The sequence below is a fragment of the Oncorhynchus mykiss genome, chromosome 6 (genome assembly GCF_013265735.2).
Source record: "Oncorhynchus mykiss isolate Arlee chromosome 6, USDA_OmykA_1.1, whole genome shotgun sequence".
NCBI lineage: Eukaryota > Metazoa > Chordata > Actinopteri > Salmoniformes > Salmonidae > Oncorhynchus > Oncorhynchus mykiss.
The window spans coordinates 76361549-76381392 of NC_048570.1; the positions used below are offsets into that span (position 1 = coordinate 76361549).

The 19844-nt window shown below is 40.3% G+C and overlaps 1 protein-coding gene across 1 annotated transcript in view; it reads right to left on the reverse strand.

Annotated features, from left to right (window-relative positions):
- Positions 1-18445, reverse strand: part of LOC110526602 (TOX high mobility group box family member 3-like) — a 65023-nt gene extending 46578 nt beyond the window's left edge. Inside the window, exon 1 of the mRNA XM_021607704.2 lies at positions 17619-18445. Within this exon, the coding sequence (XP_021463379.1) occupies positions 17619-17720 (102 nt within the window). The 5' untranslated portion in view covers positions 17721-18445. The remainder of the gene's footprint in view (positions 1-17618) is intronic.
- Between the last annotated feature and the right edge of the window lie 1399 nt (positions 18446-19844).

Consider the following 19844-nt stretch of genomic DNA (forward strand, 5'->3'; position numbering starts at 1 on the left):
GAGATGCAAAAAAGGACAACAATTTAAATTACTAAAACGTGAAGCCATCACACTGAAGTCGAATAAAGAGTATATATTCATTGTAATCCCATATGGTTAATTATGAAAGGAATATGCTCAACCTCAATTTGGGAAACTCTGCCAGAAACAGTAATAGTAGCCGTTATGTTAACTATAGTCTATATCCCTACTGTGCGTATATGATGTAGTGCAGTGAATATCTTTTCTCTCAAATAATATTTTATTCACTTTTAGGAAAAGGGATATGTTGCTTTTATGTTCCCTAAACACCCAATGCTCTGAGGCATAATTTGTCATTGTTATTCAGAACTCGCTCACCTCCACTTAAAACATGATCCTTCTGGAGTCTAATGAAGCACCAAGGTAGGTCCCGGGGGGTTCCGCCTTGCCAGAGAAAACCTCTGATTTATGTACTACTTTGTTTTTCCTGCTTAAGGCTTGCCTGTTGTGTTGTGAGAGAGATGACCCCATCACCTGCCTGGTGATGAATATGCGGATGGAGCATTTACTCTTATTAATTAATTAGCTTCTGTTAAAAATATATTCTCTCTGAAAATGTCAATACCCACAATACACCACAACAGCCAGTCTCTCTCTCTGTCCTATTGTTTCCCAGTCCCCGCCTTCTCACAATTAAACCAAAAACAATCTGCCTGTATTTGCTATGACTCTCCATTGCTGGATAAACTTTGATACCCAGATTAAATAAAATGACACTTTTGGACGGCACTAAGCAGCCATCGTGCGGAACTGATTGGCTTTTGAAAACACTAATTAGTACTCAACCTTGTGGCTGTCCAACTGTAGCCTGCTAATGTGAGCGCGCACACTTGTGATTTAGCCTCAATATCATGGCTCTATCAGGCCTCTGTTTAGCCTGGAGAGATATTAGCACAGCCCACTCTCATGTTGGAGTGTCACGGACCTCTTCATCTGTTTTGAGTAAACAAAATAAAACTGCTACCGGAAAGTATGAGGGCTTGTTTGTAGTTAGACATGCTGGAGAAAAACATAGAAAGGGAATTTGTGCTTTGATCCGCTAACGTGATCTGAAACCCCCTGCACATTAGGCTAGTTCATAAAATGAAAGAGATCCTGGAATTGAATAAATAGGCCTGGTATGTGGTGGACACTGGTGGAAAATGTGTTAACGTTATGAAAACATTACACATCCTGCATGGTGGATTAAAAAAATATATTTTTGTTAAACCTTTAACTAGGCAAGTCAGTTAAGAACAAATTCTTATTGACAATTACGGCCTACAGCGGGTTAACTGCCTTGTTCAGGGGCAGAATAAACAGACGTTTCCCTTGTCAGCACAGGGATTCGATCCAGCAACCTTTTGGTTACTGGCAAAACACTCTAACCACTAGTCTACCTGCAGCCACTGGATTCTGTATAAGTAATCATTAGTCCATCTTTTGAATGTACTATCCACAGGCAAAAATATATACAAATTGGATTATTTATTTTTTTAATATGCTTGAATTCTTTGAGCATGTCCAATCTGTAAATAATTAGAAAGATGCTTTATTTCTTAGACGGAGTCCACTAGGTTGGGCGATATACCGTTTACACCATATACTGGGGTATTTTGAAATACAGACGGTATTATTTTCTAAAACACAAAAACAAATTATATATAAGCTAGCAAACCAAATGCATAGCTGGAGCCCTAAGATTTCATATAGTTACACTTAACTTATAGTTATAATCAGTGGTGTAGCACACACCTCCACAGCCCCCACGAGGCAGGGGAGCCCACAACCCTATTATATATACACACTATCGTTGAATGTTTGGGGTCACTTAGAAATGCCCTTGTTTTTTAAAGAAAAGCACATTTTTTCCTGTTGCGACTCTAGGGGCAGTATTTTCATTTTTGGGAAAAAAACGTTCCCGTTTAAAACGGGATATTTTGTCAGGACAAGATGCTAGAATATACATATAATTGACAACTTTGGATAGAAAACACTCTAACGTTTCCAAAACTGTAAAGATATTGTCTGTGAGTATAACAGAACTGATGTTGCAGGCGAAAGCCTGAGAAAAATCCAATCTGGAAGTGGCCCAGGTTTTGAAAGCGCTGCGTTCCAATGAGTCCCTATTGAGCAGTGAATGTGCCATCAACGAGCTTACGCTTTCTACGTATTCCCCAAGGTGTCTACAGCATTGTGACGTAGTTTTACGCATTTATGTTGAAGAATAGCCGTAGGCGGCTACATTGCGTAAGTGGTCACATGGTGGCTCCGAGAGAGATTCTCACGTAAAATACAGAGGTAGCCATTACTCCAATCGGTCCTACTGAAAAACGAATTGTCCCGACAGATATATTATCGAATAGATATTAGAAAAACACCTTGAGGATTGATTATAAACAAAGTTTGCCATGTTTCTGTCGATATTATGGAGCTAATTTGGAATATTTTTCGCCGTTTTCGTGACTGCAATTTCCGGGCGATTTCTCAGCCATACGTGAAGAACAAACGGAGCTATTTCGCCTACAAAAAATAATATTTTGGGAAAAAATGAACTTTGGCTATATACCTGGGAGTCTCGTGAGTGAAAACATCCGAAGTTCATCAAAGGTAAACAATTTAATTTGATTGCTTTTCTGATTTGTGACAAGGTTGCCTGTTGCTAGCAAGGCATAATACTATGCTAGGCTATCGATAAACTTACACAAATGCTTGTCTAGCTTTGGCTGTAAAGCATATTTTGAAAATCTGAGATGACAGGGTGATTAACAAAAGGCTAAGCTGTGTCTCAATATATTTCATTTGAGATTTTCATGAATAGTAATATTTTCTAGGGATATTTATGTCCGTTGCGTTATGCTAATTAGTGTCAGGCGATGATTACGCTCCCGGATCCGGGATGGGGAGTCACAAGAAGTTTAAAATAACATCAAATTGATCGGAAATACACTGTAGACATTGTTAATGTTGTAAATTACTATTGTAGCTGGAAACGGCTGATTTTTTTATGGAATATCTATATTGGCGTACAGAGGCCCATTATCAGCAACCATCATTCCTGTGTTCCAATGGCACGTTGTATCATTTTAAAAGGCTAATTGATCATTATAAAACCCTTTTGCTATTATGTTAGCACAGCTGAAAACTGTTGTTCTGATTAAAGAAGCAATAAAATTGGCCTTCCTTAGGCTAGTTGAGTATCTGGAGCATCAGTATTTGTGGCTTCGATTACAGGCTCAAAATGTCAAGAAACAAATAACTTTCTGAAACTCGTCAGTCTATTCTTGTTCTGAAAAATAACCAGAAAAGAAAGAGGAGTGGGAGGCCCGGGTGCACAACTGAGCAAGAGGACAAGTACACCTCACAAGTCCTCAACTGGCAACTTCATTAAATAATACCCGCAAAACACCAGTCTCAACGTCAACAGTTGAGAGGTGACTCCAGGATGCTGGCCTTCTAGGCATAGTTCCTCTGTCCAGTGTCTGTGTTCTTTTGCCCATCTTAATATTTTATTTTTATTGGCCAGTCTGAGATAAGGCTTTTTCTTTGCAACTCTGCCTAGGAAGCCAGCATCCCGGAGTCGCCTCTTCACTGTTGATGTTGAAATTGGTGTTGTTTATTCTAAAATTGATTAAATTGTTTTTTCCCTCATCAATCTACACACAATAGCCCATAATGATAAAGCAAAAACAGGTTTTTAGACATTTTTTAAATATCATATTTACATAAGTATTCAGACCTTTACTCAGTATTTTGTTGAAGCACATTCGGCAGTGATTACAGCCTTGAGTCTTCTTGGGTATGACGCTACAAGCTTGGCACACAACTGTTTTTGGAGGAGTCTTGGTGTTTCCAAACTTCTCCCATTTAAGAAGGATGGAAGCCACTGTGTTATTGGGAGCTTCAATACTGCAGAAATGTTTTGGTACCCTTCCCCAGATCTGTGCCTCGACACAATCCTGTCTCGGACCTGATGGCTTAGTTTTTGCTCTGACATGCACTATCAACTGTGGGACCTTATATAGACAGGCGTGTGCCTTTCCAAATCATGCCCAATCAATTAAATTTACCACAAGTGGACTCCAATCAAGTTGAAGAAACATCTCAAGGATGGTCAATGGAAACAGGATGAACCTGAGCTCAATTTTGAGTCTCATAGCAAAGGGTCTGAATACTTATGTAAATAAGGTTTTTCTGTTTTATATATTTATATATTTGCAAAACAAAGTTTAAACATTTGTTATTGTTTTCACTTTGTTATTATGGGTTATTGTGTGTAGATTGCTGAGGATTTTATTTTATTTAATCCATTTTAGAATAAGGCTGTAACGTAATAAAATGTGTGAAAATCTGAATACATTCCGAAGGCACTGTATATATACAAAAGCATGTGGACACCTCTTCAAACTAGTGGATTAGGCTATTTCAGCCACATGTATAAAATCAGGCACACATCCTTGTAATCTCCATTGACAACCATTGGCAGTAGAATGGGATTACTAAAGAGCTCAGTGATTTTCAATGTGGCACTAAAATAGGATGCCACCTTTTCAACAAGTCATGTCGTCAAATTTCTGCCCTGCTAGAGCTTCCCCGGTCAACTGTAAGTGTGTCACGTCCTGACCTTAGTTCCTTTTTTATGTCTCTGTTTTAGGTTGGTTAGGGCGTGAGTTAGGGTGGGCATTCCATGTTTTGTTCTATGTTTTGTATTTTGTATGGTTCCCAATCAGAGGCAGCTGTCAATCGTTGTCTCTGATTGAGAACAATACTTAGGTAGCCTGTGTTCCCACTATGATTTGTGGGTAGTTGTTTTCTGTTTAGTGTATATGACCTTACAGAACTGTTTCGTTTCTTCCATTCGCTTTATTTTGTTTTTGTGTGTTCAGTCGAATAAATTAACATGGACACTTACCACGCTGCATATTGGTCCGATCCTTCCTACTCCTCCTCAGACGACAAAGAGATTCGTTACAAAGTTCTGTTATTGTTAAGTGGAAACGTGGGGGCACCCCTGCCTCGTGGTGGCTGTGGGGGTGCATGCTACACCACTGTTTATAAGTTTAGTATAACTATAAGAAATCTAAGATGTGTCAAATAAATGATATCCAGCTCACGGCTCCAGCTATGCATTTGGTTCGCTGGCTAAGTCACTAGATGTCAAGATCAAGCTTCTTGGTTACAGCAGAGACATTCAATTCCCCCCTGGATGAAGATCCCTGTTGCCTAAATTGTTTTGTGTGTCAAAAATAAAATAAATGTTTTTGGGAGGTTACAGAAATGGTATGAAGGTATGAAAACCTGAATACTCCCCAACCCTAGAGTCCATATTTGGTAACTAGCAAACTACCAGTCCAACAGAGAACAATATGAGTAATAACTTACAGTAATTGCAGTAATAATGGCAAGCACAATTACACAGAGGAATGTGCTTCAAGTTTATGTCTGATAAGAGCCAAAGCAGCGGACAATCACTGAGTTAATTACAGAAAGATACACGTAACTCACGCTCCTCTGTCTAACTTTAGCATATCGCCTCATCCACAGTTTATTACAATACTCACTACTCACAGATGTTGGTATACATGCATGAAGCTTCACTTGGAACATGCTTCAGTAAACAATGCCGTTTTTCTGTGATTTCACACATCTGGGCTGAGAAAATGTATTTTTTCTTTTGAAGCAATAGTTAATCGCTATATAGGCTATAAGTTTTGCTTAAATATCTTATTTGCATCTGGAGGATAGTTTGTGGAGGAGAAGTAGGTGTAATCCATGATGTCTTACAGTTACTATTTTGGTCAGCAACAGGTTAATGTTGTCATTAGCCAATAGGAAAGACTACAGGCCAATCAAAATATGACATCACCTGACATCCTCAATGTTTTGTGGCAACAGGATCCCTAGATAGTAGAACGCTTTATTAGTCAGTGATCAAAGCTAATGGTGCTAGGCCGCTAGCACCATGGCCTGTTGAGTAGCAAATGGTTTGCATAAAGCAGTAGGAACATGTTCCAAGCTACTATCTAAAGCATACAGATATGCTGCTGTTTTGACAGCATAATAAGTTGAAACTTTAGTAACACCAGGCCACTGCTTTCAGCATACACAAAGGATCTGACATTGGACAGTGACCAATCTCTGGCTCTCTCCAGGGGAATCAATGGCACTCTAATAGACTTCACTGAAAACAAACCACGACAACAAAGAAATACTTGATTCCTTTAAATGACTGTTGTCATTCAAGCTAGCCACACCCATGTAAAAGGAAGTGTGGTGTATCAAGGGTAAACCCCTAAGTATTGGTATACGTCAGAAGAACAACTTATGATACTACCTAAAAGAGCTATTTTAGAATAGCCCGTAATCTCAATGTCACTAGAACAATCCCAATCCCAAAGCCAAAACTCTGTAAAGTCTAGGCTGCTCTCCTAGAAGATGCATATCAGAAGCTAATGGAGACGGCTGGAAACTACAGGGGGGCTGAAGGTTCACCACGATTAGCTTGTGTAACTGCTGAAGGTCAACGCAGCTCTGCTGAGCAGCCACAAGCCTTCATAAAACCATGCAGCGTATCATTATTTTCACAGTGTTTCATTATGGATTGTTAACCTTGGCTAACTCCCCAACTAACGCTTTAATCAACTGCCTGTAATGTCTCTGATACAATGTAATCATTCTGCCTCTCCTTCTCATTTATCAGCGGGTAGGAAGGAAAATCGTACCTGTGCCTCATTAGAGAAATTTTAAAAAAGAAAGCAAGCTCCTTTTCCAGGATCTGCATGTGTCTGGAAAGACACACGTTTGTAAGAGCTTCCGATGAGGAGAGAGGAAGATTCAGGGTTATTGCCCATTGTCAGAGAAACTAGATTGTTTGCCTAGAAAGGAATGGAGTATGAAAGACTTGTCAATAGCATGTAGCCTCAGGAGGAAACTAAAGGACTCCTCAATGCCGAGGCCTCTTTCTCCTTGGCCTGGTTCCTACCACTGGCATCCCACACCATAGCCACCTGTGAGGAAGTGTTCACCGGGTCACAGTGCAGTGGCAGTGCATTAAGTCCCCCTGCAATGCACTGCCACAAAGAGATGACCTCCAACAAAAAGCCTAAAATATCATCTCCTTTCCCAAGTGAACTAGGGGAGTCTTCATAAGACAAATACATGGTAGAACCCTCTCATCAAGTCATCAGTTTGCAAGCAATTGGAGGTTGCAACCAGTGACCTCTAAACCCCACAAGAATGGTTGCCAAGAGACAAAAGAGATCTAAACCAACTAGCAGATGACTTTTCAGAATCTTCTCCCCCCACATCAATACAGCTTTCAGAGATCCAGATGGAGGCCAGCAGCAAAGTGTCCCCTTATTGGGCCTTTATTGGTGCATCCTAAATGCAACATTGAATTACGGCAGGGGAAAGGGGAGGCACGCTTTTTGTTTAACACACAGTACTTCTGAGGCCAATAAAAATCAGCAATGAAGCAATCACTGTACAATTTTTGGAAACCATCTACAAAGAGAGCACTTTCCAGTTTTCATATGAATATGAAATAAATATTAGAGCCGAGCCAGAGCATGAGATAAACCATATGTTGCTTGGTGAATAAAAAAAATCTATCCATAGGCTAGTGCTTTGTACAAAACGCTACATGTCTTTATCTTTTCTCCAATGTATAAAAGTGAACTCCAACTAAATAGTGATTTACAGTAAATGTGTGGTACATTGAGAACAGATAGAGAAATGCTACTACGGGGGGAGTATGTTACATCTCAAAAGGCTTCAGAGCCAATATGTGAGAGGGATTTGTGTGGTTGCAAGACGTGATATTTTATTGAGAGTAATGGAGCACCCCATAGGCTGACAACAACTTTATGATTATTGAATATGTTAGAGAGAGTTTGATGTTTTAGAAAAATATTTTTTTTCACTCTCGCTTTTTCTCTTTCCCTGTTTTGATATTGGGGCTCACTCACCATGTGTCTTATTTCATATGTTGGCATAATGATGAATAGTTTTGGGTTGTACAGTCAAGCATTTTTATTCAGAAAAACATTCTAGGCATCACTGTGAACTGACTGCTTTGGAAACTACAGGCAGGAGTTGTAACTAGAATTGTGTACCTGTACACAAAGAAATGAATACAAAGTATCCATATATGAGATGAACTCTTTCTGACAGATAGGATAAATTATGGATAGGCACTACTATCCAGTGAAAGAACAATGGACACAATCAACAATTTAAACCCATAAATAAACAACAAGAAACAGAGACATTCTCCCAAGAACAGCTCTTTCAAAACTCTCAGAGCTAGGCCTACACAGAGCAGAGAGACAGACAAGGCCATGTCAGCACAGTGCCTATGTACTGTAGATCTCTGCTACCATTTAATTCTAACATAAATGATGACAAATTAAATTTCCAGGAAAAACAAAGGACTTTTCTGCAATAGAATATTCTTATCATTCTAATGCATGTCTATAAAAGATCCAATTAAAATCTGGCAGAGTGTGATGGTGCTTTTCCAATTTATATTAGCTTTTGAGGAGACTTAAAGTTTATTTATTAGGTGAAGATGACTTTAAATACTACACATTAACGCTGCAGCAAAATTGGATTAGCAGAGTGAGATTTTAACATTTACCCTGTTACCACATATATAACGTTGGGGGAGGGGCGATCTACGATCAATGACTATGACCTTCTGAGGCCAACATGGCTCCCCTATTTCCATAACACTGACTCCAGCTGTTGGCTTGGGGACCTCTGCACTGGCTGGGAAAATGTAAGAAAACAGTTTGGAAACGGAGATAAAAATAGCCGTTAAAGTCAGTGTGTTCTAAACGTGACACAGATGATTTGTTTACTACTGTATTACAGTAACCAAGGCATAGGTCCAAGTTACATTAAATCACCTATTGAAAAACAGTACGTTGTTACTGTGGTTCATTTCAGTCTCCCATTTAAACATTCAAATAGCTGTTGTATTACTCCATTTTCTGTGTGCTTTTGAGCAGGTCTGATGGATATTTGCCCACCTGCTGACATTGTCTTCTCCCTAAAGGACGACCTGGTGGTGACACACACTGAGCATTTTGGGAATGTTGCATGGTCATGGTGGCGCTACGGGCAGCTGAACAAAGGATAGCTGGACTAATCACCACAGTTTGACTGCGTCTGATATTGCACCCTATTCCCTATATAGTGCACTTCTTTTTACCAGGGCCCTATTCAAAAGTAGTGCAAAGGGAATTAGGTGGCATTTTGGATGCACATAAATCTCCTTTGCCTTGTACGTAATATCTCTCTCTCAGTCCCTACAGCACATAGCTCACTAATGAGGTGACATTTCACACTTACAGTCACGACAATGCACTGCTCTGCAAATTAATTTAATAATAACAGTCAGCAATACCTTGATGAGACGGAAAATATGTCCATTCTAAACAGTAAAGGATGGTCTGAAAAATAGCAGAGGCAAAAATTCTAACAATTGAACTTTTAAGTCTCGTTTTCTTTACAGGACCTCCTATTCACATGTTGAGTGAAGGGGATCATGCATATTTGATTGTATAAAACGTCACATTTCTAATCTATCTACTAATTCAATCTGTGTTGGATTAAAGGTTAAATCCAGGTGAGATCAGTTAAATGTTTTGATACAGTCCTCCGTCAGCCCATTACGAGGCATTAGAAATTAGTTATGTGAAAAATGTGACGGGCTGTCTCACTGCAACAGCGCTTTAAAAATAAATGTAAGTGTCTTAACTGCAAGGCTAATCATTTATAGGACACAATTTATTGAATCACCCAGACAGAACTGATTGACTGGTCCTACTACTTAATTCACAGTAAAAGTAGTTTCTGTGGCACATAGAGAATACATGATTCTCTTTAAAGATGGAATCCTTAATGGTGAAACTGCCACGTCAATTTGGGATATTATAACACCAAAGAAGTTACAGCAAACAACGAACACAGTTGTTTTACCTCTAACATCACTGCATGCTTCGATAGAAGAGCAGAATATGTACTGCACAGGAGGTTGGTGACACCTTAATTGGGGAGGATGGGCTCGTGGTAATGGCTGGAGCGGAATCACTGGAATGGTATCAAATACATCAAACACATGGTTTCCACATGGTTATGAGCCGTCCTCCCCTCAGCAGTCTCCACTGATGTAGTGCAATTTGTTGTACCACCCTGCTCATTTCCATTTGGATGCTGCTCACCTCCGTTTAGTCGACAAAACAAAAGCAATAACAATGGCGCTGGGGTGAACAGATTATATCTTTAATAAGTCAGTGAGGTTGATGCTGTCAGAGATGTAGCGAGACAAAGACAGATTGAAATGGTTTATCCTGGTGAGAAAAGTAGGTCTCATGGTGAGTTAGTAGACCCTGGTGTGATATGAAGAGACATGTTAGGCTTGCCTAACGACTCACCCTGAATTTAATTCCTCTGCTCTATCAATCGCTTCATACATTCAGTCTGAAACTGTTGTTTGTGTAACTTCAAAATGAGGGGCATTGTACAGAACTAATTCATCAGCGATTGGATCTTCTCTAACAAGTCGAACCAATCAGAGTACCAAAGTTAATGAAATCATTGTGTAGGCCGGCTCTGGACCAATCCATCGGTTTCTGAGACCAATCAGAATGGACAGAATGTGTTCACATTCTAGAAATTGTTAGTGAGAGAGGCAAATCCAGACTCAACATGAGTGCTGTGGAGCTGTAACATGACACGGCTTTGGATTGTCCAGAGAGAAAACAGAACCTTCTGAGACAGTCTCTCTGTTCCATACTAGCATACTACTTAAAAGGAAGCAATGTATCGGGCATATATTCTATGTAGTAGGCTAGTGTGGACATTCCAAAATCAAATCACATTGTATCTGTCACATGCTTGGTAAACAACAGGTGAAATGCTTACTTATGGGCACTTCCCAACAATGCAGAGAGAAAGAAAAAAGAGATCATAGAAAAATAGATACACAATGAGTAACTTGGCTATATATAGGAAGTACCAGTACTGAGTCGATGTGCAGGGGTACGAGGTAATAACATGGCTATATACAGGAAGTACCAGTACTGAGTCGATGTGCAGGGGTACGAGGTAATTGAGGTAGATACAGTGCCTTGCGAAAGTATTCGGCCCCCTTGAACTTTGCGACCTTTTGCCACATTTCAGGCTTCAAACATAAAGATATAAAACTGTATTTTTTTGTGAAGAATCAACAACAAGTGGGACACAATAATGAAGTGGAACGACATTTATTGGATATTTCAAACTTTTTTAACAAATCAAAAACTGAAAAATTGGGCGTGCAAAATTATTCAGCCCCCTTAAGTTAATACTTTGTAGCGCCACCTTTTGCTGCGATTACAGCTGTAAGTCGCTTGGGGTATGTCTCTATCAGTTTTGCACATCGAGAGACTGACATTTTTTCCCATTCCTCCTTGCAAAACAGCTCGAGCTCAGTGAGGTTGGATGGAGAGCATTTGTGAACAGCAGTTTTCAGTTCTTTCCACAGATTCTCGATTGGATTCAGGTCTGGACTTTGACTTGGCCATTCTAACACCTGGATATGTTTATTTTTGAACCATTCCATTGTAGATTTTGCTTTATGTTTTGGATCATTGTCTTGTTGGAAGACAAATCTCCGTCCCAGTCTCAGGTCTTTTGCAGACTCCATCAGGTTTTCTTCCAGAATGGTCCTGTATTTGGCTCCATCCATCTTCCCATCAATTTTAACCATCTTCCCTGTCCCTGCTGAAGAAAAGCAGGCCCAAACCATGATGCTGCCACCACCATGTTTGACAGTGGGGATGGTGTGTTCAGGGTGATGAGCTGTGTTGCTTTTACGCCAAACATAACGTTTTGCATTGTTGCCAAAAAGTTCAATTTTGGTTTCATCTGACCAGAGCACCTTCTTCCACATGTTTGGTGTGTCTCCCAGGTGGCTTGTGGCAAACTTTAAACGACACTTTTTATGGATATCTTTAAGAAATGGCTTTCTTCTTGCCACTCTTCCATAAAGGCCAGATTTGTGCAATATACGACTGATTGTTGTCCTATGGACAGAGTCTCCCACCTCAGCTGTAGATCTCTGCAGTTCATCCAGAGTGATCATGGGCCTCTTGGCTGCATCTCTGATCAGTCTTCTCCTTGTATGAGCTGAAAGTTTAGAGGGACGGCCAGGTCTTGGTAGATTTGCAGTGGTCTGATACTCCTTCCATTTCAATATTATCGCTTGCACAGTGCTCCTTGGGATGTTTAAAGCTTGGGAAATCTTTTTGTATCCAAATCCGCCTTTAAACTTCTTCACAACAGTATCTCGGACCTGCCTGGTGTGTTCCTTGTTCTTCATGATGCTCTCTGCGCTTTTGACGGACCTCTGAGACTATCACAGTGCAGGTGCATTTATACGGAGACTTGATTACACACAGGTGGATTGTATTTATCATCATTAGTTATTTGGGTCAACATTGGATCATTCAGAGATCCTCACTGAACTTCTGGAGAGAGTTTGCTGCACTGAAAGTAAAGGGGCTGAATAATTTTGCACGCCCAATTTTTCAATTTTTGATTTGTTAAAAAAGTTTGAAATATCCAATAAATGTCGTTCCACTTCATGATTGTGTCCCACTTTTTGTTGATTCTTCACAAAAAAATACAGTTTTATATCTTTATGTTTGAAGCCTGAAATGTGGCAAAAGGTCGCAAAGTTCAAGGGTGCCGAATACTTTCGCAAGGCACTGTATGTACATATCAGTAGCTATAAAGTGACTAGGCAACAGGTTAGATAATAAACAATAGCAGCAGTGTATGTGATGAGTCAGAAGAGTTGGTGCACAAAGGGTCAATGCAAATAGTCCGGGTAGATATTGGTTAACTAACTATTTAGCAGTCTTATGGCTTGGGGGTAGAAGCTGTTCAGGGTCCTTCTGGTTCCAGACTTGGTGCATCGGTACCGCTTGCCGTGCATGCCCATTACATCATTTCATTCTAAGTAGTATGCTAGTGTGGATATTAAAATGTAGCAAAACTGTGTAAACTCTATCTACATGCAGCCTGCTGGCTGATGATGGTGATGTGAGAAGAGGAGATGGAATGGATTCATGAGCACTGGGTGGTGGTTGGATTAAAGATGGTCTTCATGAGAGCTGATCAGGGTAATGGACTGTGTGAGCATGAGATTTACATATTCAACACCAACCACAGCCTCTCTTTCCAAATCCACCTTGTAAAGACAGTCAATCGGTCCCAATGTTGCACACAGGTTCAGTGGACATATAGACGAGGACTCTTAAGTGTTGATTTACGTCACTGTAAAATTCAAAAGTACATACCGCAGAGAGATTCAAACACAAACAGGATGACTCCCTAGTTGTGTGTGTGTGTGTGTGTGTGTGTGTGTGTGTGTGTGTGTGTGTGTGTGTGTGTGTGTGCGTGCACATTGCAAGGAATGATGCGTGTAATAGCTTAGATCATCTACGGCACAGCCATAGAAAGCAGAGAGTATGATCAACTAATGTTCCACCACAAGTCCACCTCTAAAATACAGTATATGACTCACAGTCCGGACACAGCTTCCATAGCAACAACTATTAGGGTCTTCCATGCAGGAAGCTGAGCTGAGCTGAGCTGATAGAAGTTCAGAGTTAGGACAAAAACGTAAACACTACATAGTTAATCACATACACACATCAGTTGAATTAATATAGATAGGACCAGATGAATTGGGGAAATTGTCTGAATCTGCAGAGTAACTCACTTTCGGATGGAGCATCCATTAGCTCAGGGGTTCCAAGTACTGTGCTTCAAGTGAGTGAGCTAAAAATGAACTTTCCCAATCTCAAATGGAAAACCGGGTCTTTAATAAATCTGTTGAACTAGGCGTCCGACAAACTGCAATTAAAATGCCCAGGAAATACATCAGCTTTTCACTTCCTAAACATTTAAACATTTAAACATATAACTTCAGTTACATCCATCAACTTTAGAAAACGGCAAAGTAAGCAGCTTCTCGGGGTACCAGCGATTTAGAGTCCTAGTAGTGTTTGGATATGTTTACAATGTGTTTGTGGTGAAATGGCACCAGCTGTGTACACTGACAAGATGCACATGGCCCACTGTGTTTGAAGAGCGTCTTAACCCCTTCACTACCACTCCACAGACGGGACAACAAAGACCACGGGAGGCTAGGCCAATCTGGCTGTAGGGGACAATGGGGAGATATTGCCCCAAGGGTTTTCTGGTGTGAAGGGACTGTAATTTAGCATCTCTAATTTATGTCCTTTCTGCTTTGTTTCCTATAGATATGCAAGGGACAATAGGATCCAACCCATCCTCAATCAGGCTTTTGTTTCACCTACAAGACTCATTTAAAGGCTCAGTAAAGTCCTAGAGTATGCCGACTGCAGCTGCAGCCTTCCAGCCTCATGTGTTATGCTGTGAATAACTTCCCATTTGTTGTTCTTACAGTGTATGTAGTCTATTACGTATGACAGACGAGTGGTTGATACAACTCAAAGTTGAAATATAATCCATTGATAAGCGTTTCCTTGGATAAGAGGAAACATATCCATTTGGTACAGTCACAGAGGCTATTTGTCATCAGAGCCAATCAGCTGTTACTATCAACCCTGCTCAGTGAAACACACTTCCTGTTTACAGCAGTTGTCACTGAAAGGATTCTTGGAAGACAATCAATCACTCTTCCGTAATGACACCTTTTAAACCACAGAAAAGTATGGCTACTGAACAGCGGAATAATTCAGTCAATCACAGTTAACACAATGCTAATGCATATTACATCATCTTTGGATCTGAACATAGCCATCCACAATTTATAATCACTTACTGGCAGTATTAGTAATAGTTTCACAAACTAAAGCTCTGTAGTAGTAGCAGTGCTGCAGGTGCAACCCATTCCTCAGTTACACCTGGTAACAACCAACTAATTACCTCTACCAGTGCAGCTAATGAAATGTATATTAAATATACAACATTATTAAACTTCAGGGGAGTATAGCACAGGACTATAAATGTGCTAGTAACAGGGGAGGTGGGGGGCATGCTCATGAACAAAGGCATTTCAGTCAATCAAATGGTCAAATCCTTTAGACATGCTAAATGTAAACCAGTACAGTTGAGAAAATACCAAAAAAGATCACAGCCTTTAGTAGTGTCCAATCTGAAGAGCTTGCACAGTTATGTAGACCACAAAATGTCCCACATTTTAAACCAAGGGGGGGGCATATAAAATATTCAACTTTTGCGACAGAAAAGGAGAGAAAACACACCCTGATGACCAGAAATAATCTAGGCGTGTATTCATAAGGTTTCACAAGTGAAGCCGGGCTTCTTGTAAATTTCACTGACTAAGACCACATGTGCTCAGTATAAACCAAAGAGCCAGTAAAAACCAAGTCATTATCCCAGATAAATTGAATGTAATGTAAGACTGCACACAATTTCTGAAGTACCAACTATCAACCAATCAGCGGCTAAAAAGAGTCCCTGTGGGTATATACCCCTAAACATAGTTGCCTTGTGTCCCAGCTTAAATCAAAGCACTTTACCAAAGGCACCCTGCTGAGACGGCCCTGTCATACACCTGAACACAATCCACACCATTAAATATTAAAAAGGTATAGAATAATATGTATTCTATATGAAGTGTGCTTTAAATCAGCTCTTAATGACATTTATCATCAAGGGTCTGAGGTTCAATTCTACTAGATTACTAGCAGTTTATGTTCCCTTGTAAAGTACATGATATTAACATATTCCCTTCATCTCATTGCCAAATCACGGTTGGATTCATTAGTCATGAATCATGATGACTGTAATACCTAATTAAGTTTGTGCCACTCGTTTGGATTTTTCTGTAGATTTAAAAAACTATCTGTGATGTTTTAAAGTGCCTCTGGGCCCCATTGTGATTAAATCTGAATTATTTCCTCAGACAACATTTTGAGGGTGTTACTGTTTATACATTACATTGAGTACCCATTGACATTGACCAAAGCACTGTCACAGCTTCTCGGAGTGGTAACTGGACATGAAAGCTATAATAAATAACTCTGTTATCAACCCAAGTTAATTTGAGTCTATACAACTTGAAAACATGACACATCATCTGGATGACTAATGTTTCCTCTCGATGAGTTTGGTGGAATCAATTTGGGGATGATGTGTCTTGCATTATGCAAACACATGCAAATCTCCCTTCCACTCAGTATGCAGAGGCTTCTGAATTGGCATGTGATATGTGGTTTGTGATGAGACATGTTGCAGAGGGAGTGCTTCATTTCCTCTCTCTCTCAGACTACAATTGCATTTTGGCCTATCCCTGACAGAAATACTATTTCCTTTCTCAAACTTTGGCCCGGGGAGTTTTCAAGCAAACACAAAACCACGCTTTATCTATTATAGGACAGTCAAACAAATGTGGTTGCACTTGGGAACTTTAACAAGCCTGGGCTATTTGGCTAAGCAGACACAAATACTGCTCTGGTCTCAGAATGTTCTCAGAACACGATTATAGTATGTTTTCTAATGGTTCTTAGAGGATGTTCTGGGGGAAAGTCTGGAAACTCATTTGATATGGACTGTCTCTCTCTCTTTTGGTAGCTACCATGCTTCCACATCCTGAAGATGTTGTCAAATAGAGCCATTATCCTTTTCAAAACAAATACTCCTTTGTGCTTGTGATACAAAAACACAAAATATCTGCTGCTGATTGTGTACCAAACCACCTGTCAGTCTGGGACTGTTTGTGTAAGGATATCTCACATAGGATAACCCTACTAGGGACAGTATGACATTTTTTCAAAACACTGCAACACATCAGTAAACAGGGACATATTATATGTGAGCAAAAGAAGGGATCATGATCTGAAACAACTGCAGTTGAATCAGACATCAGATATCAGATATCGACATAAACAACCGGCTCACTTCAAGGATAATTAATGCCTTTCCCAATTCATGAAATATGACCAGCTCTATAGGTAGTGACATCACTTTATCATGTGCCTTCAGTGAATCTAAAACATATGAACTGCATGTTGATTGATGATGATGGAATTATAAATTATAAACAATGCCCATTAAATGATTAAGGATCAAGTCACTTTTTAAAGGCTCTGTCACACATGTAATCAAGTTGATCACTCATCGTAAAGTAGCAGTGTCACTGCCACCTGGCATGAATAGCTTACTCTGCAAGAGATAGGATACCAAAACTTCGTCCAACAGGGAGATAGATGTGCTATATGAGAAAGCATTTCAACGCGTAAACATTATGACATGCAGAACTCCAGCACCAAATGAAGATGGTAACTTGCCTAATTGATAAAAGTGTGTAATGCACTGGTAAAACGACCTCTTGTCTTATTGTGTTATTCTGTCTATTTTATAAAAGCTTTGTAATGCCAATGCAGAATAGGATTAGATGATGGAGTAGCCTAATTCATTATCAAAGAAAACATTCCCAATCGTGTACAACACCATTTGTCATTATATTAGTCTGTCCGGAGGAATGGGGTTTGAATACAGTGTGCAGAAACATGATAGAGGTATGCAAAACAATGTAGAACGCAATTGCTCACCTTATTATAGTTGTAGTAGCCCAAACAGTGGGAAAAATCCAGGTTTGGTGGGTCTCCTGGAATAGGATTTCCTCCGGCAGTCGGATAAAACCGTACATCCATGATGTACCAGGCAACAGCGCAGCTGTACTGTGAACAGAGCTCAATTTGTTTCTACCTTTTTACAATCCACGCGCACAGAGTGAGAGAAAGGCGGCGAGGCGGGCAAGCTTTATCGGGACCGTAAATCAAAGAATAGAAAGCGGGATAAGAAGGGGTAAGGGGTAAAATACGACGTTTTGTTATTCCTCTTCTACTTGTTAAAGAAGCTTTTCATAGTTTTGAACCCCAAATAACGGCTGAGCTATGTCCAAGCTCGTCCTCAAGGTTTATGATATCTGCGCCAAGCAGTGATGTTTGCCCATGCATTTAGAGGCAGCTGCTGTACACAAAGAAGCCACGCGACCGGCAGGGACAAACTGCACAATCGTCTTTCCTCTATTCAGCTTGCGAAACAAAATTGAAAACGGAACTAACGTTATAATATGTGTATAATAAGACGTCCGGCTCGCAGGAGAGTGACTATCCACGTAAAAAGCGCTCGTTTCCCCCAAAAAAGTTGTTTTTCCTCAAGTTTGCACAGTAGTTGGCGAAGGTGCATAAAGCAATGAGGATATTGTATTCCCTGGAATTCTGCTACAGTGTTCCACGAGTGGAGAGTGGGGTTTGGGACAAAATCTGATACATTTGTGCGGTCAACCAATAATGTGGAATTAGTAGATTTGCTATACAACACTAGAGAGATGCTTGGTTCAGTCTTTGGCTCTGTTGATGAACAATGTGTGAACAACTTGGGCTACTCCCCGAACACAGCACGCCACTCCCATTTAGCCAGCATCTGCTTCAATGAAAACACTAGATAGTTAAATTTTACACGGCTTTCAGTCTCTGGGGATAATTTGATTGACAGATTTTATATAAAAAATACTTAATCAGCAATATACACGGTTTTACAGCAGTTGCTCGAATTGAGAATTGTTTATGTTTGTAATATACTGGTCATATTTTTTTATGTATTTTGTTTAACCAGGCAAGTCAGGTTAGAACAAATTCTTATTTACAATTACAACCTACCCCTAAACAGAACGACAGATTTTTACCTTGTCAGCTCGGGGATTCAATCCAGCAACCTTTCTGGCACAACGCTCTAACCACTGGGCTACCTGCTGGTTACTGGCCCAACGCTCTAACCACTGGGCTACCTGCTGGTTACTGGCCCAACGCTCTAACCACTGGGCTACCTGCTGGTTACTGGCCCAACGCTCTAACCACTGGGCTACCTGCTGGTTACTGGCCCAACGCTCTAACCACTGGGCTACCTGCTGGTTACTGGCCCAACGCTCTAACCACTGGGCTACCTGCCGCCCCAAAACTCTTATTAACCTTATAAACCGTATTACTATAATTGTTTCTATGTGCTTAACTAAATCAAACATTGTTCTTAATGAAAATCAAACAAACATTGGTTTTGAAAGCCAATCCAATCTTAGGGATCGCTATAGCCTCAAGCAGCTTGTTGGCCCCCTCCCTAATATGACCACATGGGACAGTAGAATGAATACAAACAGTCTATTTACAATAATCATCATGTCTCAATGATGTGTAGCCCTACTTGTTTATTTTCTCCTCTGAAAAGATTGAACTAACAGTCAGTCTCCCATTACAGGGATTGGAGGAGATGTACTTTATCTGTGCTCGGCCTCTTATGGATATAATGATAACCTGATTTCTTGTCAGGCCGAGTCAAACATATACAGCCACATGTAGAGACATGGCCTATTAGATACTTCAACCACCTGCCTGCACATCTTTCTCTTCAGGATAGTAGGCCTGCTGCATACCGACTGACCAGTGGAGAGATGAAAATGAGACCCCGGACCTTTCTGTCCCTCACTCACACACTCACTCACTCACTCACCGACTCACTCACTCACCGACTCACACACACACACACACACACACACACACACACACACACACACACATAAACATCTAAGGACAAAGTATTCATCTTGTATGTAAACACATACCTACACATATACCTAAACATGGAGTGCTGCCATACGTGTTAGAGAATTGGAGATCTTAAGTTATTGAACATCTCAGATCTAAGGTTCCTTTGTGGTCCCAAGTGGGTGAAGGTTTGGTGTATGTTTTGATTTTATAAGATATTCTGAATGTGGGAGG